Genomic DNA, 22,418 nt, shown 5'->3' on the forward strand with positions numbered 1-22,418 from the left:
CAGTATTGTTATAAAGGATTTTAGTTACTCAACACCTCACAAAAGCAGCAATATATTCCCAACTCTTTGGCTCGAATGTTGGGACGATGGAAGGATTTAAGCAGGAATACAAATTCAAATGTCTGGCGTCGTGTTTTGTCCCCCTGAGAGTATTCTTTCTCCCTGCAGAGTTGAAGTGCAGTTGAGCTGTGCAGGTCAGAGCGGCTGCTGTTCAGTAACCTCACATTGCAGCTGTTAACACACATCATCTTTTCACCAACTGCTCACTGCTGCTCACACGCAGCCGGCTACTTATTGATTGCTGAACACTATGGTTCATCAATGTAAATCAACATTTCTCTTTACACAGGGAGATGTTATGACACGCTACTTCGCATTTGTTTACAGAATATTGAAAGGGGACCTATTAGGCAAAATCCACTTTTTCCTGTCTTCTACATAAGCATGTCTCCCCTCTGTGTAAAGAGATTCTGAAAGTTTCAGCAAAAAAGTTTCTCTCACTTTTCGTCCTGATCCATTTATATAAAAACCTGTCTGAAAATGAGCTGATCAGATTTTGGCCACTTTATGATGTCATAACGATTTTTTTGCTGGTGTAACCATTAGCCAATCAGCAAACAAGGAAACCCCCCGCCCCCCCCCCCCCCCCCCCCCCCCACCTTATCACCTGAATCTCCTCCTAGAGCACCTTCGTGTTCTTTTTATCCAAATATCTCAGAGCTGTCGCCTCCTGTCTACGCCAGGGCCCGGCGGTTGAACCCTTCTAAGCTGGCTGTAGCGAGGGCGGAGTTCGCAACCATGGAGTGCCTGGGCATTGTCCGCCGCTCCGATAGTCCTTGGGCTTCACCTCTGCACGTCGTCCCCAAACCGAACGGCGGGTTCCGCCCGTGCGGGGATTACTGCTGACTCGACGACGCCACTATGCCTGATCGCTATCCAGTGCCGTACATTCAGGACTTTTTGGCGCATCTGGCCGGTACGGGGGTGTTTTCCAAGGTGGACCTGGTGCGTGGATACCACCAGGTGCCAATGCACCCCATGGATATTCCCAAGACAGCCGTGATAACGCCTTTTGGACTTTTTGAGTTCCTGCGGATGCCTTTTGGGCTCAAGAATGCCACTCAGACGTTCCAGCGCCTGATGGATTCGGGGCTGCGGGACCTGCCGTTTGTGTTTGTCTACCTCGACGACATACTCGTCGCCAGCGCTTCAGTGCAGGAGCACCTGTCCCACCTCCGAGCCCTTTTCACGCGGCTCAACGAACACGGATTAATCATCAATCCTACAAAGTGCCAGTTCGGGATGTCTTACATTCATTTCCTGGGGCACTGCGTCACCAAAGGCGGTGCGGCATCTCTGCCAGCGAAGGTGGAGGCTGTTGCGGCTTTTCCTTGCCCGCTCACAGCCCGGTCGCTCCGTGAGTTTCTGGGGATGGTGACTTTTTAGCACTGTTTCATCGCCCGGGCCGCACACATCATGCGGTCGCTGTATGAAGCGTTGAAAGGCAAGACCCCCGTCCAGGCGATCGACTGGACAGCAGAGGCGGACGTCGCTTTTGCTGAGGTCAAGTCCGCGTTGGCTCAGGCGGCTTTGCTGGCACACCCATCATCTATGGCTCCCATCTCCATCACCACGGACGCGTCGGACTACGCGGTGGGTGTCAGCCGCCAGCTGATGCCCAGAGAACGCAGGTACAGCGCCTTTGACCGTGAGCTCCTGGGTCTTTGGTTGGCCGTGCGGCACTTCCGTTGCTGGAAGGCCGGGGAAGGCCGGGAGTTTACGGCGTTTGTCAACCACAAGCCGCTCACCTTCGCCATGTCAAAGGTGGCGGAGCCTTGGTCGACACGTCAGCAGTGGCAGCTGTCCTACATATCAGAGTTCACTACAGACATAAAGCACGTGCCTGGCAAGTCGAACCTGGTTGCTGATTGCCTCTCCAGGTCGCTGTACCGACTCCGGTACGCAGGTCTCGTGGGGGCAGGCGGCCTCCCCGCCATACGGATTTTGTTTACACGTGAATTCTGGGGGGGCTTGTGTGGTGACACCATGTTTGACCATAATTCACCTTTTGTATCGTGTTGCCACACGGACCCTTTAGTGGGAACACTTAGCTTTAGCTCGTCATTACTGCCTAGCTTGTCATACTGAGCAGACGTGTATTTACCTTCTTCATGTTATCCGATAATAAAGAGTGGAACTCTATTCTCAACACACCGCCTCCGGCTCCCTTTCATCGGCACTACACTATATAAATAAACTTGCCTTGCCTTGCCTTACAGCCAAACTTGACAGGCTCTTCTCTGTCATTGTCAAATACCTCTTTCCTTCCGTCTACTTGGATCCGAAATGATTCTCGTTTTGCGCTGTCCCCCGTTCAAATGAACTCGCCGCCAATCATATTTCGAGGCTCGCGCCAGGGCCGGAGGAGGGGTTACAAGGCTCGAGTCTTGTGCTGCATTCACTTGCACTCGGACATTTGAGATTTTTTCTCATAAATGTGTGCAACTCGATTTTGACAGGATAACAACTGGTGACTTCTAGAATTGTGTGAGTAACATTCTGTTTTTAGACTTCTCTGTTTCAGTGTGTGCACTCTGTATACATGCTCTGTTTTTGATCTGACTGAAATTGTGATTTTAAATCTCAAAACTACTACAGTATCTGTCAGGCAGAAACTTGGGACAAGTAATTTGACTGGAACCTTCAAACCGAACTAACTGACTGCTAGGGTTAACTTTGATTTAAACATTTGTAGAATACTAAGCGCTTTATTGAGTAGGTGTAACTGTATTAAGGGTTAAACTCATAACTTTATAACTTACAGTAGGGTTTAATGTAATTGGAAAACCATTGTGACACTGAAAATACAATAACAACTCAGGAGGGAGCCAGTCTAGATTTCCTTTTGAGGGCCACCAGCTGCAGAGAGTTAACTAATTAAAGGGGCGTGGCCCCACAGCTGTGAGAACTCATCAATCAGGTGTCCATTTTAGGTAGCACTTTCCTGGAGCGTCAGCTCCAGCGTCAGACAGACGAAGACATTAGAGTCCTGCGGGAGTCACGAGGGAGGCAAAGAGGAGGCAAATCCTACATTGATTGAGATAAGTATCTCTAGTATTTTATTTTATTTGTTTTTTTAGCCCCTCATGCTATAATCATGTGTATTTTCTCCATTCCTGTTTATGTGTCTTCTCGCAATTATCACTGGCCCCGTGTATCTCCTAATCGATATAACCGCCCGGCTCTCGTCTATCCCACATGCTTCAATGAGATCCAACATCTAGTTTCAGGGGGCCTGTGGAACTGCCAGTCAGCTGTTCCTAAGGCTGACTTCATTTCTGGCTACGCTTCCCTGCAGTCTCTGGATTTCCTTGCTCTCACTGAGACCTGGATTACTCCATCCAACACATCCACCCCAGCAGCTCTCTCCACAGCATATTCCTTCACCCACACACCCAGACCCTCTGGCAGAGGAGGTGGCACTGGTCTCCTGCTCTCTCCCAAATGGAGCTTTTCCCTCTTCAAGCTACCTAACTTCACTCCTTCCACCTTTGAATTCCATGCCGTCACAGTAACCCATCCTATACAATTAACCATTGTTGTTCTCTACCGTCCACCAGGCGCCTTGGGGGACTTCTTGGAGGAGTTACATAATCTCCTCTCACACATCCCTGAAACTGGCCATCCCGCTGTACTTCTCGGAGACTTCAACCTCCAGAAAGGGAAGATAGCTGAACTAACATCTCTTTTAACCGCCTTTGCTTTCTCACTGTCTCCATCCCCACCAACTCATAACGCTGGCAATGTCCTTGATCTCATATTCTCAAGGAACTGCACTACTTCTAACCTCTCTGTAAACCCGCTTCACACATCCGATCACTTCTTCATTTCATTTTCTCTACCCCTTACCAAACATAACAAACTAATCTCTTCTAATTCTGCACCTGTCCGCCGCAACCTTCGTTCCCTCTCCCCCTCTACCTTTGCCCCATCGGTGCTCTCAGCCCTCCCTTCCTATGATTCGTTCCAACTCCTGCCTCCAAACTCTGCTGCAGAAACTCTCCTCTCTACTCTCTCATCCTCTCTGGACTCTCTCTGTCCTCTCACATCTCGGCAGGCTCGTCAGTCCCCTCCTGCTCCCTGGCTAAATGAGGCACTGCGTGCTAATAGAACCATCCTTCGGGCAGCAGAGCGGAAATGGTGGAAATCCAAACACCATGACAACCTCCTAACCTATCAGGCTCTCCTATCCTCTTTCTCTGCTTCGATCTCTCAAGGCAAAAAGCACTTTCTTTCAAGATAAGATCCAATCTTACAATTCCAATCCCAAAAAACTATTTCCCATCTTCTCCACCCTCTTGGACCCCCCGAAAAGCCCTTCCCCCTCCTCCCTTCTGTCAAGCGACTTTTTTAACCACTTTGAAAAAAAGGTTGATGATATTCGCTCTTCTTTCTCTGACTCACCTTTACTCACCGCTGGGTCACCAGACCCACCTTTCACCCACACACTAACCTCCTTCTCCTCTCTCTCTCCAAGTGAGGTTCTTACCCTCATTACCTCTGCCCGTCCTACCACCTGTCCTCTGGACCCTATCCCTTCAAACCTCCTTCAAACTATCGCTCCTGATATTCTACCATTTCTCACCCATTTCATCAACACTTCTCTGACTTCTGGTCACTTTCCAAACAGTCTCAAGGAGGCAAGAGTAAACTCTCTCCTAAAGAAACCCACTCTCAACCCGTCTTATGTTATAAACTACAGGCCTGTCTCTCTCCTCCCGTTCCTGTCTTTAAACAACTCTCCTTTTATCTCCATCAGAACAACCTTCTGGATCCGCACCAGTCTGGTTTCAAGGCAGGTCACTCAACAGAAACTGCCCTCCTTGCTGTCTCTGAAGAACTGCACACTGCTAAAGCAGCACCCCTCTCCTCTGTCATCAACCTTTTGGACCTGTCTGCTGCATTCGAAACGGTGAATCATCAGATCCTCCTTCGCACTCTCCAAGAACTTGGAGTTTTAGGCTCTGCACTTTCCCTCCTCACCTCATACCTCAAAGACCGCACCTACAGGGTTACTTGGAGAGGGTCGGAGTCCAACCCTTGTCAATTAACTATAGGGGTCCCTCAGGGCTCTATTCTTAGTCCCCTCCTCTTCTCCTTGTACACAAACTCGCTTGGATCAGTCATTAGCCCGCATGGTCTTTCCTACCACTGCTACGCTGACGACACCCAATTCATTCTGTCCTTTCCCCGCTCGGAGACCCAGGTCATCGCACGCATCTCTGCTTGTCTAGCTGACATCTCTCAGTGGATGTCTGCTCACCACCTCAAGCTCAACCTTGACAAGACTGAACTGCTTTTCCTTTCGGGAAAAGATTGTCCCACCCTTGACCTAACAATCAACATCGGCACCTCTATTGTTTCCCCGACTCAGACTGCAAGGAATCTGGGTGTGACCCTAGATAAGAAACTGTCCTTCACTGCAAACATTGCTGCTACAACCCGCTGCTGCAGATACACTCTTTACAACATCAGGAGAATACGTCCCCAGCTGACCCAGAAAGCGACGCAGGTTCTGGTCCAGGCTCTTGTCATCTCACGCCTAGACTACTGCAACTCCCTCCTGGCTGGTCTACCTGCATGTGCCATCCGACCTCTGCAGCTCATCCAGAATGCAACGGCTCGTCTGGTCTTCAACCTTCCTAAATTCCCCCACACCACGCCGCTCCTCCGCTCCCTTCACTGGCTTCCAGTAACTGCTAGAATCCACTTCAAGACAATGGTACTTGCGTACCATGCTGCGAATGGATCTGGCCCTTCCTACATCCAGGACATGGTTAAACCGTAAACCCCAGCACGTGCACTCCGCTCTGAATCAGCCAAACAGCTCGCTGCACCCGCACTGCGAGGGGGACCCAAGTTCCCATCAGCAAAAACACGTGGGTTTGCTATCCTGGCTCCAAAATGGTGGAATGAGCTCCCCATTGAAATCAGGATAGCAGAAAGCTTACACATCTTCCGGCGCAGACTTAAAACTCATCTCTTTCGACTCCACTTCGAGCGATAGAATTACTAACAAAGCACTTATATACTAATAAAGGACTGGCTTATCTAAAGCCAGTTGAGTAGCACTTGAAATGTTTTAGCTCTATGAAACCTGATGTACTTATATGATTCTGTTTTCTTCAAGTTTGTATTTTGTATGTTGAATGCACTTATTGTAAGTCGCTTTGGATAAAAGCGTCAGCTAAATGCAATGTAATGTAATGTAATATAAATGTCCGATGAGCCACAACTTTTCTTTCAAAACAAAGCTGCCAACTGGGGTGGCAGCTGGGGTGGCAAGGCATTTTTCTGAGGTGGCAGCTGCCACCCAGTGCCACCCTGTAGAACCGCCACTGTCAAACACACACGAACGCGCACATGACCAATGAGGGCACGAGATAAGTTTCTGCATGAGATGGAAGGCTGACAGGCAGGTAAGCCATCCAGTTATCTGCCGCGGGCCGAGACAGATAATTGGATGTGCTTTTTACAGCGCCGCAGCTTCCACAGATGAAATATTTGTATATATTTATTGTCAAAGCATTTAATGTATTCATTGCTATCGGGATGTTAAGAGCATTCCATGTAATTTAACAAAAAGTGTTTCTGAAGTGAATTACCTACCCTACCTTTAAATTACATTTTCAAGGTAAAGCTAAAGAAGTAAAACAAGATTATGCCATGATCATTTTCCGACAATGTTTGCATTTCAAAATAACTTTTTTTGTTTATATTACACCACGATTGCATTCCTCACTTTAATCACAAATCTCTCAACATATGAATATGATATGATGATAAATATGTAAAAAAAAGAATGCACTATACTACTTTTCTGTATAAATGACAGGGTATTTATAAATGCTTTTCTTAAACAGTAAACAGACGGTAAATGCCCTACGATAAGATTCTCAGTAACAAATCCTGACATCCCCCCCCCCCCCCCCACCTTGCCCAGTCAGGCAAGGTTAATATAGGATCAGTCAAACATGATTAGCCAACTGTTGAACCAAATGCTTTGACAATAAGCCGACACGTACTCTCCTGAGAATATAGCCAACCACACAGACAGCATCAATAAGTGAGGAAATGATCAGATGTTGTTTTTCAAGACAAGAAAGACAATGAATCCCTTTCTAGGCTACATGTAAAATCTTATTATATGCACTCATTAACCTTGAACAGGAAGGCAGTGCACAAATTAGAGCATGGTCCTCTGAAAGGCAGCATTAAACAGGTGACTTCCGGTCACATCTTTCAAAACAAACGAATTTGTTCTCTTATAAATTCAACTTAATATTACTGCAATTGATAAAGTGAAAGGAGTTACTGTAATTGAAGTGCGTTATTGATGATAGCACATGAAAAGGGTATACTAATAATAACAATAATAATAATAATTATTATTATTATTATTATATTAATGGGCTGTTTCTTTATGTTTTACATTAACTTCTAAGAGTTTTTGTTATGCATTTAACTCAACATTACATTAACTAATGCGAAATGAAGAATGTTTTCTTGTTGTTTTATTTGTTAATGTAAAATCATGGCATTTTAAGATTCTGTCTGTTTCCTCTTGTAGCTTATAGGGTTTAACTCAGTGTGGTATAAGGTTTATTTTTAAACCCGTTACATGTTTGAATTATGAAAGTAGAAATGTATAATTTAAGTTGAAGAGAAGTTTAGGCTGAAGAACATCCGGGGTTTTCCTTGATTCCCCTCTCAGGCGCACGCGACCCTGTTACTTAGCATTACCTTACTGTTTAATGTTTCTCTAACTTGACTCACCTTGTTTCAGACGTCGTCCTCGTGGACTATTTCTTAAAAACCGTAAACAAAGTCCCTCCGTTCTCCCCCTAGCTCCTCCTGAATGTCTCCTGAGCTCCACCAGCAGCCCGCCGGTACAGTCCGTTAACCTCCCCGGCCGTTGGTTCGAGTCCCGGACAGGAACACCAACATCACATCGTGTCCCGGTTGTCACCAAACAAAAACTCTTCCCCTCTCCGCCTCTTAGCCTAGCCATCGATCATCTGGAAGCTCTACTGGGGGCTTCATCTTCCACCTCCTCCTCATCCCCCATTCATTCCCTGCACTGACACTTACACGTTAACCCCCCACCCCCGCAGGCTACATTTATGTCTCATCCGGAGGATTTGTTTCATTTAAAATGTATAAAAGCCTTTGATAAAGGGTGTACTTTAGAAATGCTTCAACTATGCACTCACCATTAGAATTTCAATAAGAATCCTTATAAATGTTTAAGAGCTATAGTTGAAGTGCTCAGGGCCGGCCCTGACCAATTTGCCGCCCTAGGCAAGATTTTATTTTTGATTTATTTTAAATTAACACAAATACAAAATTTAAAACCTATAATTGCACACTAAAACCATTATTTCAAAAAAGAAGTATTTCACATAAACCTCTGGTTTTTACTGGGGCTGGGGCAGTTCAACTTGATTTGGGGGGGGGGGGGTGCGCCATAGTTTATAGGCGCTGTACGCAATATAGGCGTAGTTCTGTTAGTATAAGATAATAAGATGTACTTTGTTGATCCAAAATCGGGAAATTGTGTTGTTATGAAATAAAAAAAATGTCTAACCTTTTTCTTTTTTTCTTTTTTTTTTGGCACCGCCCATTGATTGATGCGCCCTTAGCATTCGCCTATACTGCCTATGCCAAGGGCCGGCCCTGGAAGTGCTTATTCAGAGCTCAGATTATGCTCGGGCTAGTTTAAGCTTCTTTATTTAAGAAGACAATCCAGAAGTTAATTGGCGCAATTCATCTGTTGTTGAGTGTCACCCCCTGGTCTATGTCGTTTTTTTTAATACTACCAGTGGCAGTTCTAGACTAATTTACTGGGGGGGCCGTGATGGGGCCAATAATTTAATAAGAGGGGCACATTCAATGCAGTAAAAAGGAGATTTTAACATGTTTTAGTTTTGAAAAAAACAACTTTAAATACCATTATTGGTGTTTGATTTAGTAACAGAGTTTGTGTCAATGACTTTACAATTGTATTTATTTGTTTGAGTTACTTTGGCCCAAGATACAGAACATTAAAAGAATTTTGGGGTAATAAAAACATTATTTATGCAGCCAAACTTCTTCTTTTTTTTTTTTTTTTTAGTATGCGTTGGGATTTGTTATAGTCACAACATTTCTTTCATTAATTAAGTTATTAAATTACATTACTGAATGAAAAAAAATCCCTGTTGACTTTGGCCCAGGATACAGCACAGTACCTTAGCATTTGACATGAATTGCATTATCATAGATTTATACTTTTGGAGCGGGGCCACAGGGGGGCCCAAGCTCCGTTTCACAGTGGCACTGGCCCCTGTTGGCCCCCGGGACCACCCATGAGTAATACCATTTGGAGTCGCAAACCTTAACATTTTCAACACACAGTGCTTAAAGGGCCATTATGATTTTTAATGTAGGTATTTTAGGCTATTCATTTGAACCTGATGTCCAATTCCTTCTACAGCTATAGTCTTTTTTTGGTTCACTCTCAATGCTCTGATAATACTGTCCTTGACTGCAACAGGACGTTTTTCTCAGAAAAAAAGCTCTAGCTAAAAACACAACTTGTCTAATGGAAAGATAATGTTTCTCTGTAACAGCTGGATGTGTAAATAAGCTAAAGCCACCATCCTAACCTGAAAAGAGATGTTATTGTTTTCTTGTTGCTGCTGACCCCAAGTGGTCAAGATCAGTTATTGCAGGTTTAAAGGTCACATGTAATTAACATTTTTAAAGGTCCCATGTCATTGCCATTTCTATTGATCATAATTCCATTGTTGAGGTATACTAAAATAGATTTATATTGTAATATATATTGCAATTTTCCAAACTCACATTGGTTTTTCATACAGCATCTCTGGATATGTGTATTCACTCTCTGTCCTACACGGCTTGTTGGAGCTCCATTGGAGGGTCCATTTGGGTATGGGCATGTCACTGTACCCAGGAAGAAAACCATGGAAAAAGGGAAATCTCCAACGAGGCGTTCTGGGGCAGTATAGACAGGTATTTTCGCTACAGGGTGTACTTTGAGGGTTTGTGACTTTGCAGACCGTTTACAACCTTCATAAGGGGACGGGTAATAACCGGAAAAGCATGACATGGGACTTTTAAGTAAACAATTGTATTTCAGCTTTTCATTGCAACACGATTAAACGATGTGTTGTTCAAATAATGTTATTCTCCTCATACTTTCTGCCTAAATATGACTGTACTGACCAGTTGCTGAAAAACTCTGCTCTCTTTAATAGCATGAAACAAAAGCTCTGATTGGTCAGTGTCTCTTGATCTCTGCTGTCAATTAATCACAATTTTTAACAGTATATGCAGTAGAACCATTTAGAGTTTTAACAATAGCTCATTATCTTAACTGTAGCTATCTTTCTGTCTTTGCAGCCACAAAGGGGCGCTCTTCACAAGTGAAAAATTCATGCATTTTAATCTGCGATATTTAGGGGAACTTACAATTGTTGCAACCACGGCGCCTTTATGTCTTGGAATTGATCATATGTGACTTTATTATAGGGTTCTCGGATACACAAGCATACAACACAAACAGGAAACCACCGACATGAACACATGCCTCTGCTTCTCCATACAACCTCTGCCTCTCAGAATCGTGCACAAAAAAAAAGCAGAAGGGCTTGCTGCAGACAGTCGAGGACTGTTCCTTTCCTTCACTTACGCAATGCTTCACTTCTGTTGCCATCCACAGCCTATGGAGCTATCAGAATTATGCAGATAAATGTACTCATGAAACCAAATCACTGATATCATCATGATCTGAACAACAAGTTATTATGACGTCAGACGCCCTGTAGGCCTACAAGCTCAACATCTTATAATGTATCTGTTACCAATGTCAACCAAAGATAAGCATGTCTACTTACTCCTGCCTTCATTTCACAAAAATACAGTGTGGTTTCGGTGATTAATTATTAGTATGAAATGACAAGAATGAGAAAGTTGTTGTGCTTTGTGTGTTTAGGTCAATTATGTCCTTCCATAGCTGTTCTAAAAATTAAAAATCAGTTATATTCGCTGAATTTCTGTGACTCGGACTCATTTGCCTGTAATAAATATGTCACTTTATCCTGCTCCCGGTTGAACTGAATGCAGTTTTTTTTTTCATGTTTTTAAATTAAAAAACCAGAAGACCAGCACAGACGAGAAGTCGCACTTACTGTTTCTCTTATCTTTCCACAAACCTTTTTTTTAACACCTTGCACTTGATCTTATTTAATGCAGAAATTAAAGAGGTTTTTTATACATCTCATATTAGCTATTTCATATTGCATCTATCATAAAAAAATTATATTCTTTTATAATTATCCAATTTATTTAAGTTCAGTTACTCATGGTCAAAGACATATTCACTGATAGATAGCATAGCATATTTATTTGATAACCTTAAAAATATGCATAAATAATGCTCCATGATGTATAAAACAGAAGCAATAAAGGGACAGGGTGAAATACTTAAGGGAATTACATACATTGTCATTCTCTGGGGTTTACATAATAGAAATGATCCCAAAATGTCCTCATTGTTAGGTTAAACGTCAGATTTGATATGTTGCATGCACTTCAAAAAATGTAACGGTTGACTTTAATTAAATATTTTGTGTCACACGTCATTGTTTAGGTTAGTAAAAAGCAATAATATTAAGTAAAAAAAAAATATTAGATTCAACCAACCTAATTCAGTTATATGAAATCTGTCGATATAATACATTAATGAATGTCAACGTTTCTGTTTTTCAGTGTGTCTGTTGAGTCCTTTAGCTGTTGGGCATCCTGCTCCTGTTCACATCGGAACTTTGACTATTCAACAGAAACATCCTCCGAACAGTGCCCATGTCCACGTTCTTCTTGAAGGTGTCCGTGGTGAAATAGTACGCAACAGGATCAAGCACTGTGTTGAGACATGCCATCATCAGGCTGTAGCGGTATGCAGTATGCATGGGGCAGGATATATCTTCTTTATACAGAGAGAGGACGGCCAGGATGGTATGGTAAGGGAGGAAGCTGAGCAGGAAAATTAGGAGGCTGGTGGCAATCATCCTCTGGATTTTCCCGCTGTCCACTAAGTTGGTCTGAGCCACAGAGCTACGTTGGACAGCACGGACCAAACCCCATGAGCAGATCAACATGATGACCAGTGGGATCCCAAACCCCACAATCAGGCTTGGAAAAACCACCACCGGGTTTGTAGCGTAAACAGGAAGGCTGTCAAAACATTCCGTGTTGTTAACATAATTGCGCTTGGTAAGATAGATGGGTAGGCTGGCTCCAAAGGTGAGCATCCATATCCCGAGACAAATCCACGGAGCTTTCTTTCTCCCTGCCTGGACTCGAGACGACATAGGGAAGCTGACGGCCATGCAGCGGTCGAAGCAAATGCAAGTGAGGAGAAAGATGCTTCCATACATGTTGGCCTTGAGGACCAAACCGAGGACTTCACAGGTCCGCTGACCAAGGGTAGATCCCAGATGGTAGTAGATCCTCATGGGCAATGTGAGGATGAGCAGAATGTCTGCTATGGCCAGGTGAGTCATGTAGACTATGGTTTGAGATCTGGATTTGGTTTGGCTGAAGAAAAACACCAGTGCTAGGATATTAAAGACCAGGCCAACGGTGGAGATGAAGGAGTACATGCACACGGAGAAGATGCTGATGTGTTCCGCACAGCTGTTGTTGTAGGCCACGTTGGGGGACATGGTGACCTAATTCACACAAGAGGAAAACCAGTGGTTAGAAACAGTCTAAGTTGTTTTTGACATTCTCTAAGCAACAAAGACACATATTTAGAAGGAGGTCAGGGTGCATGGTTGAGCTAATACAACTTTGGTCCCACTGTTGGTTTAAAACAAATCAAACCCCACCTTTTGTACAATATTTATATCCACACGACATGCATTTAGTTACAGAAAAAGCAAAGAAAATGTGGATTTGGACACTACAGTATATCTATGACTTAAGAAGCCGTAGAGTAGAAGGGATAATGTAAATTAATATGTATACCACTTTTTGGTTTTCTAACTTTTGAGATTTTTTGGAAATTCAAGTTTAAATTCTGGCATCATCTGGAGTCGTGTTTACGTGGATATGATAGACGTTAGTCCTATGTTCACCATTTTTTGCTCAGTTGTTGGTCCCTACCAACTCTTTGGTTGGTATTTGTTCTCAGTGTAAAGCGCTGTAAAGCCGAGCAGAACTGCAGATTCAGGCGATATATTTCTAAAGGTCCATCAACCCTTTCCCATTTCCGTATAATTTTCTTTCAATATATATTATTGTGTCTTTAACAACATCAAAGGCCTACTTTAGTATGACTATAAGAGCTGTTTTAGTGACATGCTTTGGTCAAATTGCTTACCTGCCGGCTCTGTGACGGACGCAGCAAAGCCTTTCAGCTTCTTCTGTGCTTTTAATTAGACTGCGTATGTTCCCTCTAAAGTTAGTTCCCCCTCATAAACCAACACATATTCAGCTTTTGTTTTAACCTGCCGCTCTTTCTGCTGATTTCATTTGTCTTTTTCACCAATCAATATCAATTTCACAGATTTTCTACACCGTCACTCCTGAAAGAATCACTGGGAAATATCTTTTAATATATTTATTGACAACAAAACAAAAATCTGTTTGGTTGTAATAAATGTTTTGTTTGTTCAATCCTTTGAGCGTACACGGTGGTAAGTACAACATATGGTTAATAGATAAGTGTACAAAGTAAGAACGATTGCTTTTTGTTCGTCCTTATTTGCAACCAATACTTCCACCTAGTATATGACTCTTATAATATGACTCAATCAGCTTTTTTCTGTTGTCTAATTGAAAGATGCCGCATTTTGAATGACACATGAAGTACAGCACATTTGATAGTATGTGAAGAAATGAGTAAAAGTGTGACAATACCTGTTTGATGATCAAAAGAGAAGTAGATTCAGATGCAGAGGAGTGTGTGAGTTTCAGATCAGCATACTGACACACTGGTGACACTGAGGTGTGTGGAGCACAGGAAGTTGACCAATCTTAAGATCACGCTTGTGCTGTCTCGCTCTTTGTTGGTTTCTATGTAAGCCTACACTAGTTCCTTACTTCTGATATATTTTGGATATGTCCCCATTTTGGATATTGTATTGTCCTGTATTTTAAATTAACATTGATTTATTGGCCGTATCCAGTCCAAACGGAAATATAACAAGATTAATAGACCAGAACCACATTGAGCCTAAACAGTGTCTACACCACCTGTTTATTTGTTAAAATAATATAACATTACGAGAGGATAGAGGACACAGAGAAAACACACAGAATACTGCCTTCTTGAGTTCAATTTTTCCTCTGTGGGGGAAATGACACTGAGGCCTACATTTCAAAACACTATGCATGTAATACACATGGGGTTTAACCAACAGAACACATCCTTTGTCTTTAAGAAATTAGAAGAATTGCAGCCAACACGTTGCCTGGTAGTAAGAGAGAGGGAGTCACTTATCTAATTAAATGTATAAGCATGCAAATGCCTTTAAGAGGCCATCACATTTGTAATTTTGAGTATTTCCAGTGGTGTAAAGTGTCTAAGTAAAAGTATTCAATTACTGTACTTATAGTACACTTTTGAGATACTTGTACTCTACTTGAGTATTTCAATCTTTTACTTCTTTGTATTTCTATTTCACTACAATTCAGAGGTAAATGGTGTACTTTTACTCCACTATATTACTTGACTACTTCAATGTTTTGCTACTTTGTACTTCTACTTGCCCACATTTATTTAATACCTTTAGTTACTTTACAGATCTGGATGAATGATATGAAATATAATCAAGTCTTAAATCAGTCTTTAGTTCCACCTTGTGTAAATTCACAAGCAACCCTGCACTATACAAAGTCATTCAAACTAGCTGCACCTTTAACAGCTTTGACAACACTTTGATGATCAATCATTATAAAACATATCATATTTATCCTACTCACTGGTACTTCTACTTTTACTAAAGTACAAGATCCGAGTACTTCTTCCACTTTACATTTCATGTAAATTTAATGTAATGTGGGCCTGCTTTCTGTAAAAAAAATATTAACCAGATATCCACCAAAAGTGATATGTAATAATAAATAACACTATATCGATTTTAGAAAAAACGATAAAACCTTTCATTTTTCTGGGTAACACTATGTTCATCATAAAACAATAATGGTCATCCAAACATAATGCATAGTCCATAAACACTTTAACAATGTGACTGATTGACACACTTATATTACCTGGAGCTGTTGGAACATTTTAATAAATAGACATAAATATTAATGACAGTGTGATTTGATCTATTATATTTTGTCAAACAGGGCCATCTAGTGGAGAATAAAATAACGTTCATCTACTGGAGCACTACGAAAAAGGTTTCTACTGTAACGGTTATACAGTAGAAAAACAGTTTGACATCGTATGTAGCGCTTATTCACTAAAAAGTTAATCGTTTCCTTGACGTAAATGATGGATGGCAGGCAACATTGATAAAGAAAATATTCAGGTGTATCTAGTTGTAGACCTCGTGGCGCAACGGTAGCGCGTCTGACTCCAGATCAGAAGGTTGCGTGTTCAAATCACGTCGGGGTCAGTCTTTTTAAAGAAAGGCGTTCATTGATTCTTACGATACACCGTTTATACATGAGACTAATCAATGCCTGCAACAATAGGCTACTTTTCTTATCCCCAAGCTCATGTCTGAATTAATAATACTGAACTCCTATTTGTTTCGGAAGCAGTGCTCAAACTATAAGGAGACTTAGCAATATATATCACTTTAGATACAGTCGTTTTTCCAAGTGTCTATATCAATAGTAAACATGTTTTGATATGAGTGTCAAAGTAAGTAAAATATTTTTTATTTTGGGACATTTAAAGTTAATCTGTAACAATGGAAAATATTTGATAAAATATTGATTGTTTTCATTGTAAAGTAATAATCAAATGCAAACACAACAAGACACAGTTAATCTAGGTTTAGCTTACTAGAAAATGTGAAGTACCTCCTTTTTATCTTATGTTAAAAGCTTTATTACAAAATATTTTAAAACGTACAATTGTACAGATACAAATATAGCACACATCAGTTTTTCCATCTACAATCAGTATAATATGAGAATAATAAAATGGGTTCAGAAGAAATATTTATTGATCATCCCAGTCATTCCTTTTGAAGAATTAGTAATAAGAATAATGAGGATTTGGACAGATAGGACTGTGTTTATAGAGACGTTCAACCCCTATCTCAAACCCCCCCATGATACAGTAGGTTATGATAGTGGTGATGAATTGAGTTGATGAATGTGATGATGATCCCTGTCATTTATTCTTCAAGAGGTCATGGTGTGTCGTGGTGTGTCACAGTAAGCTTACTGTGGAGAGAAGGCAGAACGACAGGGTTAGTTTAGGCATCTGGAGTTTAAAAAAAAGCATTAATATACAGTCAGACGCTAAAGTTAGGGGATAATCTAATTGTATTATATCTGAAAGAGGAATGGTGGAGAGCGATAATAATTGGGGTTATAAATTAAACAGAATTTATAAATACAAACCACATTTTGAAACAGCGTTGTGTTTCGAAATTTCAGAATGTCTTGTCTAAGTTAGCTCTTGTAAAATAAAGAAATATCATGCCAAATCACAACCACGAGAAGACGTTGATTTTTTTTTTTTGTCAACATATTACACAAAATTGTATTAGGTTCGTGTCGCCCTACTCAGAGTGCCTTGGTGTGCCTTGGTGTGTACTGCACCGTTATGTCTTTTCGGCCGTGCCGACACCTTCCGCCGCCGATTCGACATGTTGAATCGGGAGGCTGTCGGCCAAAGAAATCACTCTGATTGGCTGTTCAGCTAGCGAATCAGTGCATGAGAAGCGAAACGGAAGTGAGGGACCCAAACAAACTATTAAGAAGGCAAATCTGAGATTTCATTTAACTCCAGCTCTCGACACAGGTTCGGGAAAGCCCCATGAGCTTCTCGTTGTATAGTGAAAATGGAACGCACACGCTATTTGTTGTTTGTTTATATCACGCAGTCTGTTCTTCTTCTCTCGGTGTATCACGCAGTCAGTGGGTATTTCTCAATCGCGAGTAAGGCTGCTCCAGAGCCACTATTTCAAGCATATACGTCATCGAGTGCTGCCGAAGTACTGTTCCAATGTCCAGCATACTTGGAAATCTACCGAGCCCGGCGTACTTCGTTTGGAGATATTTCGAGGCTGCACATGTGCAATCCCCACAATGCTTTGCGCACAGACCAATTTCCCCAAATCTGTGGCGGAAAATGTAAGGCGGGGCCTCTTATATGACGCCTGTTCCACTCTTTGTTTTCCGAATGCCAGGAAGTATTCTTGCCTCGCTTCTGAAACAAGACGCTCGGAAGACATGTGCTACCAAGCAAGCGTACTCGAGATTGAGAAACACCCTGTCTTCCGGTTGTTGCCTCTTTTGGATGACGAATACACACTACCGCGGCCTGCTGGTAAGGAGAGTTATTGCAACTCACGCATGCGCAGTTCGTACGATCTACTTGGCCGTCGGATGAAGTCTTTGCGGTGTGTTCCAGTGCGAAACATGGCCAAGAGGAGACGTGAGGCGACGTTCCGTCGGGACGTGTTCTTTGGTGTCAGTTTGGTGTGTAAGGACCTTTAAAGTCTGGTCACATTGGAGGTGTTTTTATAATATGAACAAATAAAAAACAACGCAGCACAACTGAAAGTCTGTTAGAGAAACCAAAAGCTAAGCTACTTAAATAAATATGTATTATATGTGCTCTATTTTTAATGTGTATTTGAACGCATCTACTAGGACACCAAGTTCTTAGTAGATGCGTTTGAATACAGACCAGGCTGGGAGAAAGTTTTGGCCTGATGATCTTATAGTCTAGTTATCATGCTGAACCCTGTAGTGTGCTATGCTCTCACTTCCTTGCCACCGCAGGTGCCACAGAGACATCCAAAGAGTCCGTTGACCATCTGGATGAGACAGAGGGCGAGCTCGAAGCAGGCCGCCACCAGCAGAGTGGAGAACAGTCCGATGTTGAATTCAACCACATTCTCTGGTTTTTTGCACCATTGCCACATTGCTTTATCGCCCAGGTAGCTCCCGTTACTGAAGAGGATAAGAATTAGAAAAGGTAAATACAAGAAAATGGTACATTAAACTACATTATGTATGGCCATAAAGACTGCCTGTACCTGCTGGCGAAGGGTGTCCCCCATTGAGGAAGGGGGCTTTGAAGATTGCTCCAAAGGCATGTTGGCCCATTAGACAGGCCCAGGGCAGCCACACTCAGACTGTAAATGGCCCCCACCGCACCAGCTGCTGCAAAACCAATGGACAGGAACATCTGCATGGAGCACACAGTGGAGTCAGGAAATGGACACTGAAGCACGTTTTGTTGGAGATGATTTCGCATTGTTGACCCCAGTTCTTTCAGTCAGGTATGATTCATTACTTGCATGTTGCAAAAAAAAGATAATAACAATGAAAAACAAAAATGTCTAACAGTCAAAGGAGGTAACTTGTGGAATAGTCTTGACACTCAAACAATAATATAAAAAAAGGGGGTGTATGACAGTTTTTGGGAATATAAAAAAATTATATTTGTAGCTTTCATTCATTTTAAGGGCAACAACTTAATAATAATAATTAAAAAAATTGCTATGGTATTTCACTATTTTAATATTAATGACTCTGATCAATTGTTATGTTTGCATTGGATTTTTTCAGGTTGAAACAACAAAAATAAACTGAACTTGACATTTCCGAATAAATATATAAGACACTGGTTTGGATTTATTTCACTACTGTAAAAACCAAATTCCAGGGACTTGCTTTAGATAGATAGTTCGTCTCGGTTCTGAACCTCACACCATAATAAATGCACATTTGACAAGTTTCTGGGGAAAGAGGGGAGAAGCTGTGTTTTCTGAACACCAGGGGACAGAGTTCTAGCACAGATGGTTAACAAATTGTGGTTTTATCTGAAAATATATGCCGAAAAGTTTAATGATACTGCTTTTTAAGATTGGGATGTTCCAGTTTATGTAACAGTAATTTATCCACGATGAGAGGTACAAACAGATAGATAAGATAACGACAGACAGCATCCACATAATGCATACTTACCCCACAGCGGTTGGCACAGCAGTTGTTAGCGCTGGTCAGGTGAGTGTGGATGGCAGGAACGAGGACCTGATAGAACAGAAGGCATATTTAATTGATAGAAACATAAACAGGGTCAAACAACATTATTACTGAAGGAAGATCGTGAAGGAAAGAAATGTTTCCTAAGTAAATTGTGCATTAGATCTGGACAACAGAAAGAAAAAATTAAGCGAAAAAACAGGAGCACTAATCCGCTGTGAACTGAACTGACTTTAAAGAGGCACTCAATTTTGTATTTTTTTTCTATAAGGTTAGGTCCCAAGCCAGGTTTAGATTACAAAATGAATTTGCAACATCAGAGCAGCAGAGGCTGAGATATCCTTACTTTAAGTCAAAAGTATGGACCATTTCGGAAAAAGAGGGGATCCTACAATTCCCACAATGCAAAACAACTCTCAAATGGATCAGTCGCGCCACTCAGCATGGCTTTCGACTTTTTCACAGTGGCGACTTGCGGTATTGCAGTAATAAAGTCCCCTGTAGGTCAAAAAGCATTTTCCCGATAGAACGAAACGAAAGATGAATTAAAACTCTTTTATGATTTTTATATTTAATCTAACCCGTAAATCATTTTAAATTATGTGGGATTATGACAATGTAAGTCAACGGTCAAAGCAGAAACACTTTCCGGAGAGCAGGGAAACCAGGAGCTAAACCCGGAAGCTAGGACATTTTGTGGCGTCCGCGCCATCTTGGGGTATGCGGCATCCATTTCCTATTTTGGTGTCAGTTTGTAACAAGGGCTCACTGTTACATGTTCTCCATGTCCAGGATGAGAGAACCCTGATGACATCACCATGACAGCATCAGGGTTTTGTTCTGATAATGCGCCCCTTTAACTGAATCAAGCCTTTAAAAATGTGATGCACATTTAGATCCCGTCTGTTACCAAAACTATTGTATTATTTATTTCTGTGCCCTTTGTTTAAATGTAAGAAAGTGGTCACTTTTGTGTTTGTTTGACTTTGGCTATGTCTTTAATTGCTTGAGGTCATATACACTGCATCATTGGCTTCTTGTGAGTGTACTCGAAGTAAGCACAGAGGCTTTCCTTAGTTTTAGTGGCCTAAACTTTACCAATTTAACCAACGAAAGACACAATATTAGTCAAATCATGTTATTTTTGTTATGGACAATTTGCATTTTTGACATCAATGTACTCACCAGGATTCCTCCTCCTATGAGGCCTGCCATGTATTTGACCTCCACCGTGATGCGCCCCATCCCATCCCGGTCTTGGGCTGCATACTGCGTGTCAAGGTCAGGGAAGAAGAGCATGATGTTGCAGATGATGGACACTGCAGCCAGGATGTAGAGCGGGATGGCGATGAACTTAGAACAGGCTCCTGTACACATGATGTCTGCGGGTGTGGGGGGCGCTCAAAAAGGTAAAAATGTCTAAAATCCCAACTGATCCTCCGTGCAAAAATCTCTCCTCTTTTCCTTTGACACACGAAGTGCAGCTTTGGGCTTCAGAAGTGACAGACTGGGAATGGGTTGTTTGAATATATTTGAGTTTTGGAGTGTGGGGGTATAAAGGGCGGAGCTATAATAGATAAGCCTGATTATTACTCTTTATGACCAGACTTTATGGAATGGGTGTGGTTTTTTGTGTGTGCATGTTTCCATGAGGGCCATAAAAGCCAAGGCTGTGGTCTACAGCACAACCCTTATAACAGTAAGCAGAGAATATAGAAAATAACAGATTAATGTACTTTTTTAGGGAGCATTGGGGCTGCAAAAACTCCTTTTGATTAATGGTATCTACATTTAGGGTTTGTTAAGACTAGGGATAAAGTAAAAACAGTTCATGTTAGAAACGGAAATCTGATCTTCTTAGATAATTGATTCACAATTTCCAAAATCTGATAATTAAATACGTTTCATCCAAAGAACCTTGGTATTGCTACTGATGGACAATTATACCAGACACCAAGACAAAGTCGTGTCAAGCATTAGTGTGTGAAATATCACACAAAATAACACTTTTAAGAGGTGTACGAAAGAGAAAAATAAACATTTAGACATACTATACTTTCAGAAATGTTTTATATATTTCTTTATTTTTTATTATGCATTATGAAATGTTTTGTCCGGTTGACATTTTTCATAGACATAGACTCTAATATTTAAATGTATTTAGTTATTTAATATGACTTTTTCTGTGAGCTATTTTCAACATAACATAATAAGTGGTTTTTCTGATATTTTCCAAATCACACTTTTAGGGTGTAACTTGGTTTACATTTGATTTATGTCTAATTGGAACATTTCTGATCAATTAAAATACAGCTCCTCAAACCAACCAATTTCATTTATGTAACAGACAACAACATCTTATATACACTTAGCTCTGCTTTCATGAGATGATTTACTATACTGCCTTTATTAGGTACTGAACTCTAACCAGCCCCCCCCCCCCATGTACCTGTCAATGTTTCACTCTGACACACTGTATGTTGCTACTTCATTATTATTACTTCTGCATTAATGTGTACCCCGTTTTGCATTTCAACACTGTAAATGTTAATGGTTCATATAGTGTTGGGTTGGGTTGTGATCCGAGAGGGAATCATTTATTGAAGGTTTAATGTCTAATGACGAAGGCCACCGCATGATGAAGTCAAAAATACCTGAGAGTTTTAACATTATAGTTGACTTATTGTTCTGTTAATAATTATTTTTTATATTTGTCAGGAAGCTCTCATTATTCTGATGACATTCTATTGATTTACTGTCAAGTCACTTTTAATAAACACACAGAGACACTGAGCCATTGTCCTGCAGAGTCTGAGTGTGTGTTAAAATGACTAAAACCCCACTGTTGAAGTACTGCATTACAAATATTAACTTTAAATATTTAAGTATAAAGTAAAAAATGTACTTTAATAATTAAAAGTAGAAACATGTTCTCTGTGACTAATTATTGTCACTCGTGCACTAATGTAAACTAGTATTTCACATTTGTAGTTGAATAGGTGGATCTCATTTTAAACTATTAAATAATGATTATGTTCATTATGAATTATTCTGCTGATAAATAATTTGATTAGATTGTTTGGCATGTTGAGCTGTCAGACAAATGCAGGAAAAAGTAAAAAAAAAACAGGTCAATTAATATTTTTAAAATGTAATGTATA

At 41.2% G+C, this 22,418-nt stretch overlaps 2 protein-coding genes across 3 annotated transcripts; both read right to left on the reverse strand.

The window, feature by feature from the left end:
• Positions 1 to 11,443: 11,443 nt before the first annotated feature.
• Positions 11,444 to 14,091, reverse strand: LOC307030900 (lysophosphatidic acid receptor 6). 2 transcript variants are annotated; one of them, XM_079667532.1, is made up of 2 exons: positions 13,990 to 14,091; positions 11,444 to 12,797 (listed from the first exon to the last, which is right to left on the reverse strand). In XM_079667532.1, the coding sequence occupies exon 2, from the start codon at positions 12,789 to 12,791 to the stop codon at positions 11,853 to 11,855; it is 939 nt and encodes a 312-aa protein (XP_079523658.1). In that variant the 5' UTR covers positions 12,792 to 12,797; positions 13,990 to 14,091; the 3' UTR covers positions 11,444 to 11,852. The 2 variants fall into 2 exon arrangements, with proteins under 2 accessions (XP_079523658.1, XP_079523659.1); XM_079667533.1 differs by lacking the exon at positions 13,990 to 14,091 and adding an exon at positions 13,451 to 13,918.
• A 1,859-nt stretch (positions 14,092 to 15,950) lies between these two features.
• On the reverse strand, positions 15,951 to 20,772 carry tm4sf21b (transmembrane 4 L six family member 21b). Its single transcript, XM_079671061.1, has 5 exons — positions 20,443 to 20,772; positions 19,240 to 19,305; positions 18,306 to 18,457; positions 18,033 to 18,219; positions 15,951 to 16,479 (listed from the first exon to the last, which is right to left on the reverse strand). Exons 1-5 carry the CDS (start codon positions 20,632 to 20,634, stop codon positions 16,477 to 16,479), a joined length of 600 nt encoding a protein of 199 aa, XP_079527187.1. The 5' UTR covers positions 20,635 to 20,772; the 3' UTR covers positions 15,951 to 16,476.
• Positions 20,773 to 22,418: the final 1,646 nt, after the last annotated feature.

The sequence above is a fragment of the Notothenia rossii genome, assembly GCF_949606895.1.
Source record: "Notothenia rossii genome assembly, chromosome: 3".
In the NCBI taxonomy this organism is placed as follows: domain Eukaryota; kingdom Metazoa; phylum Chordata; class Actinopteri; order Perciformes; family Nototheniidae; genus Notothenia; species Notothenia rossii.

Bases quoted from the DNA above. Each gene is read 5' to 3' on its own strand.
- LOC307030900 (XM_079667532.1), bottom strand. From the start codon at position 12,791: ATGTCCCCCAACGTGGCCTACAACAACAGCTGTGCGGAACACATCAGC.
- tm4sf21b (XM_079671061.1), bottom strand. From the start codon at position 20,634: ATGTGTACAGGAGCCTGTTCTAAGTTCATCGCCATCCCGCTCTACATC. The intron at 19,306-20,442 runs GTGAGTACATTG...CTGTTCTATCAG, and splicing joins TCATAGGAGGAGGAATCCTG to GTCCTCGTTCCTGCCATCCA. The intron at 18,458-19,239 runs GTAAGTATGCAT...TGCTCCATGCAG, and splicing joins GCTGTGCCAACCGCTGTGGG to ATGTTCCTGTCCATTGGTTT.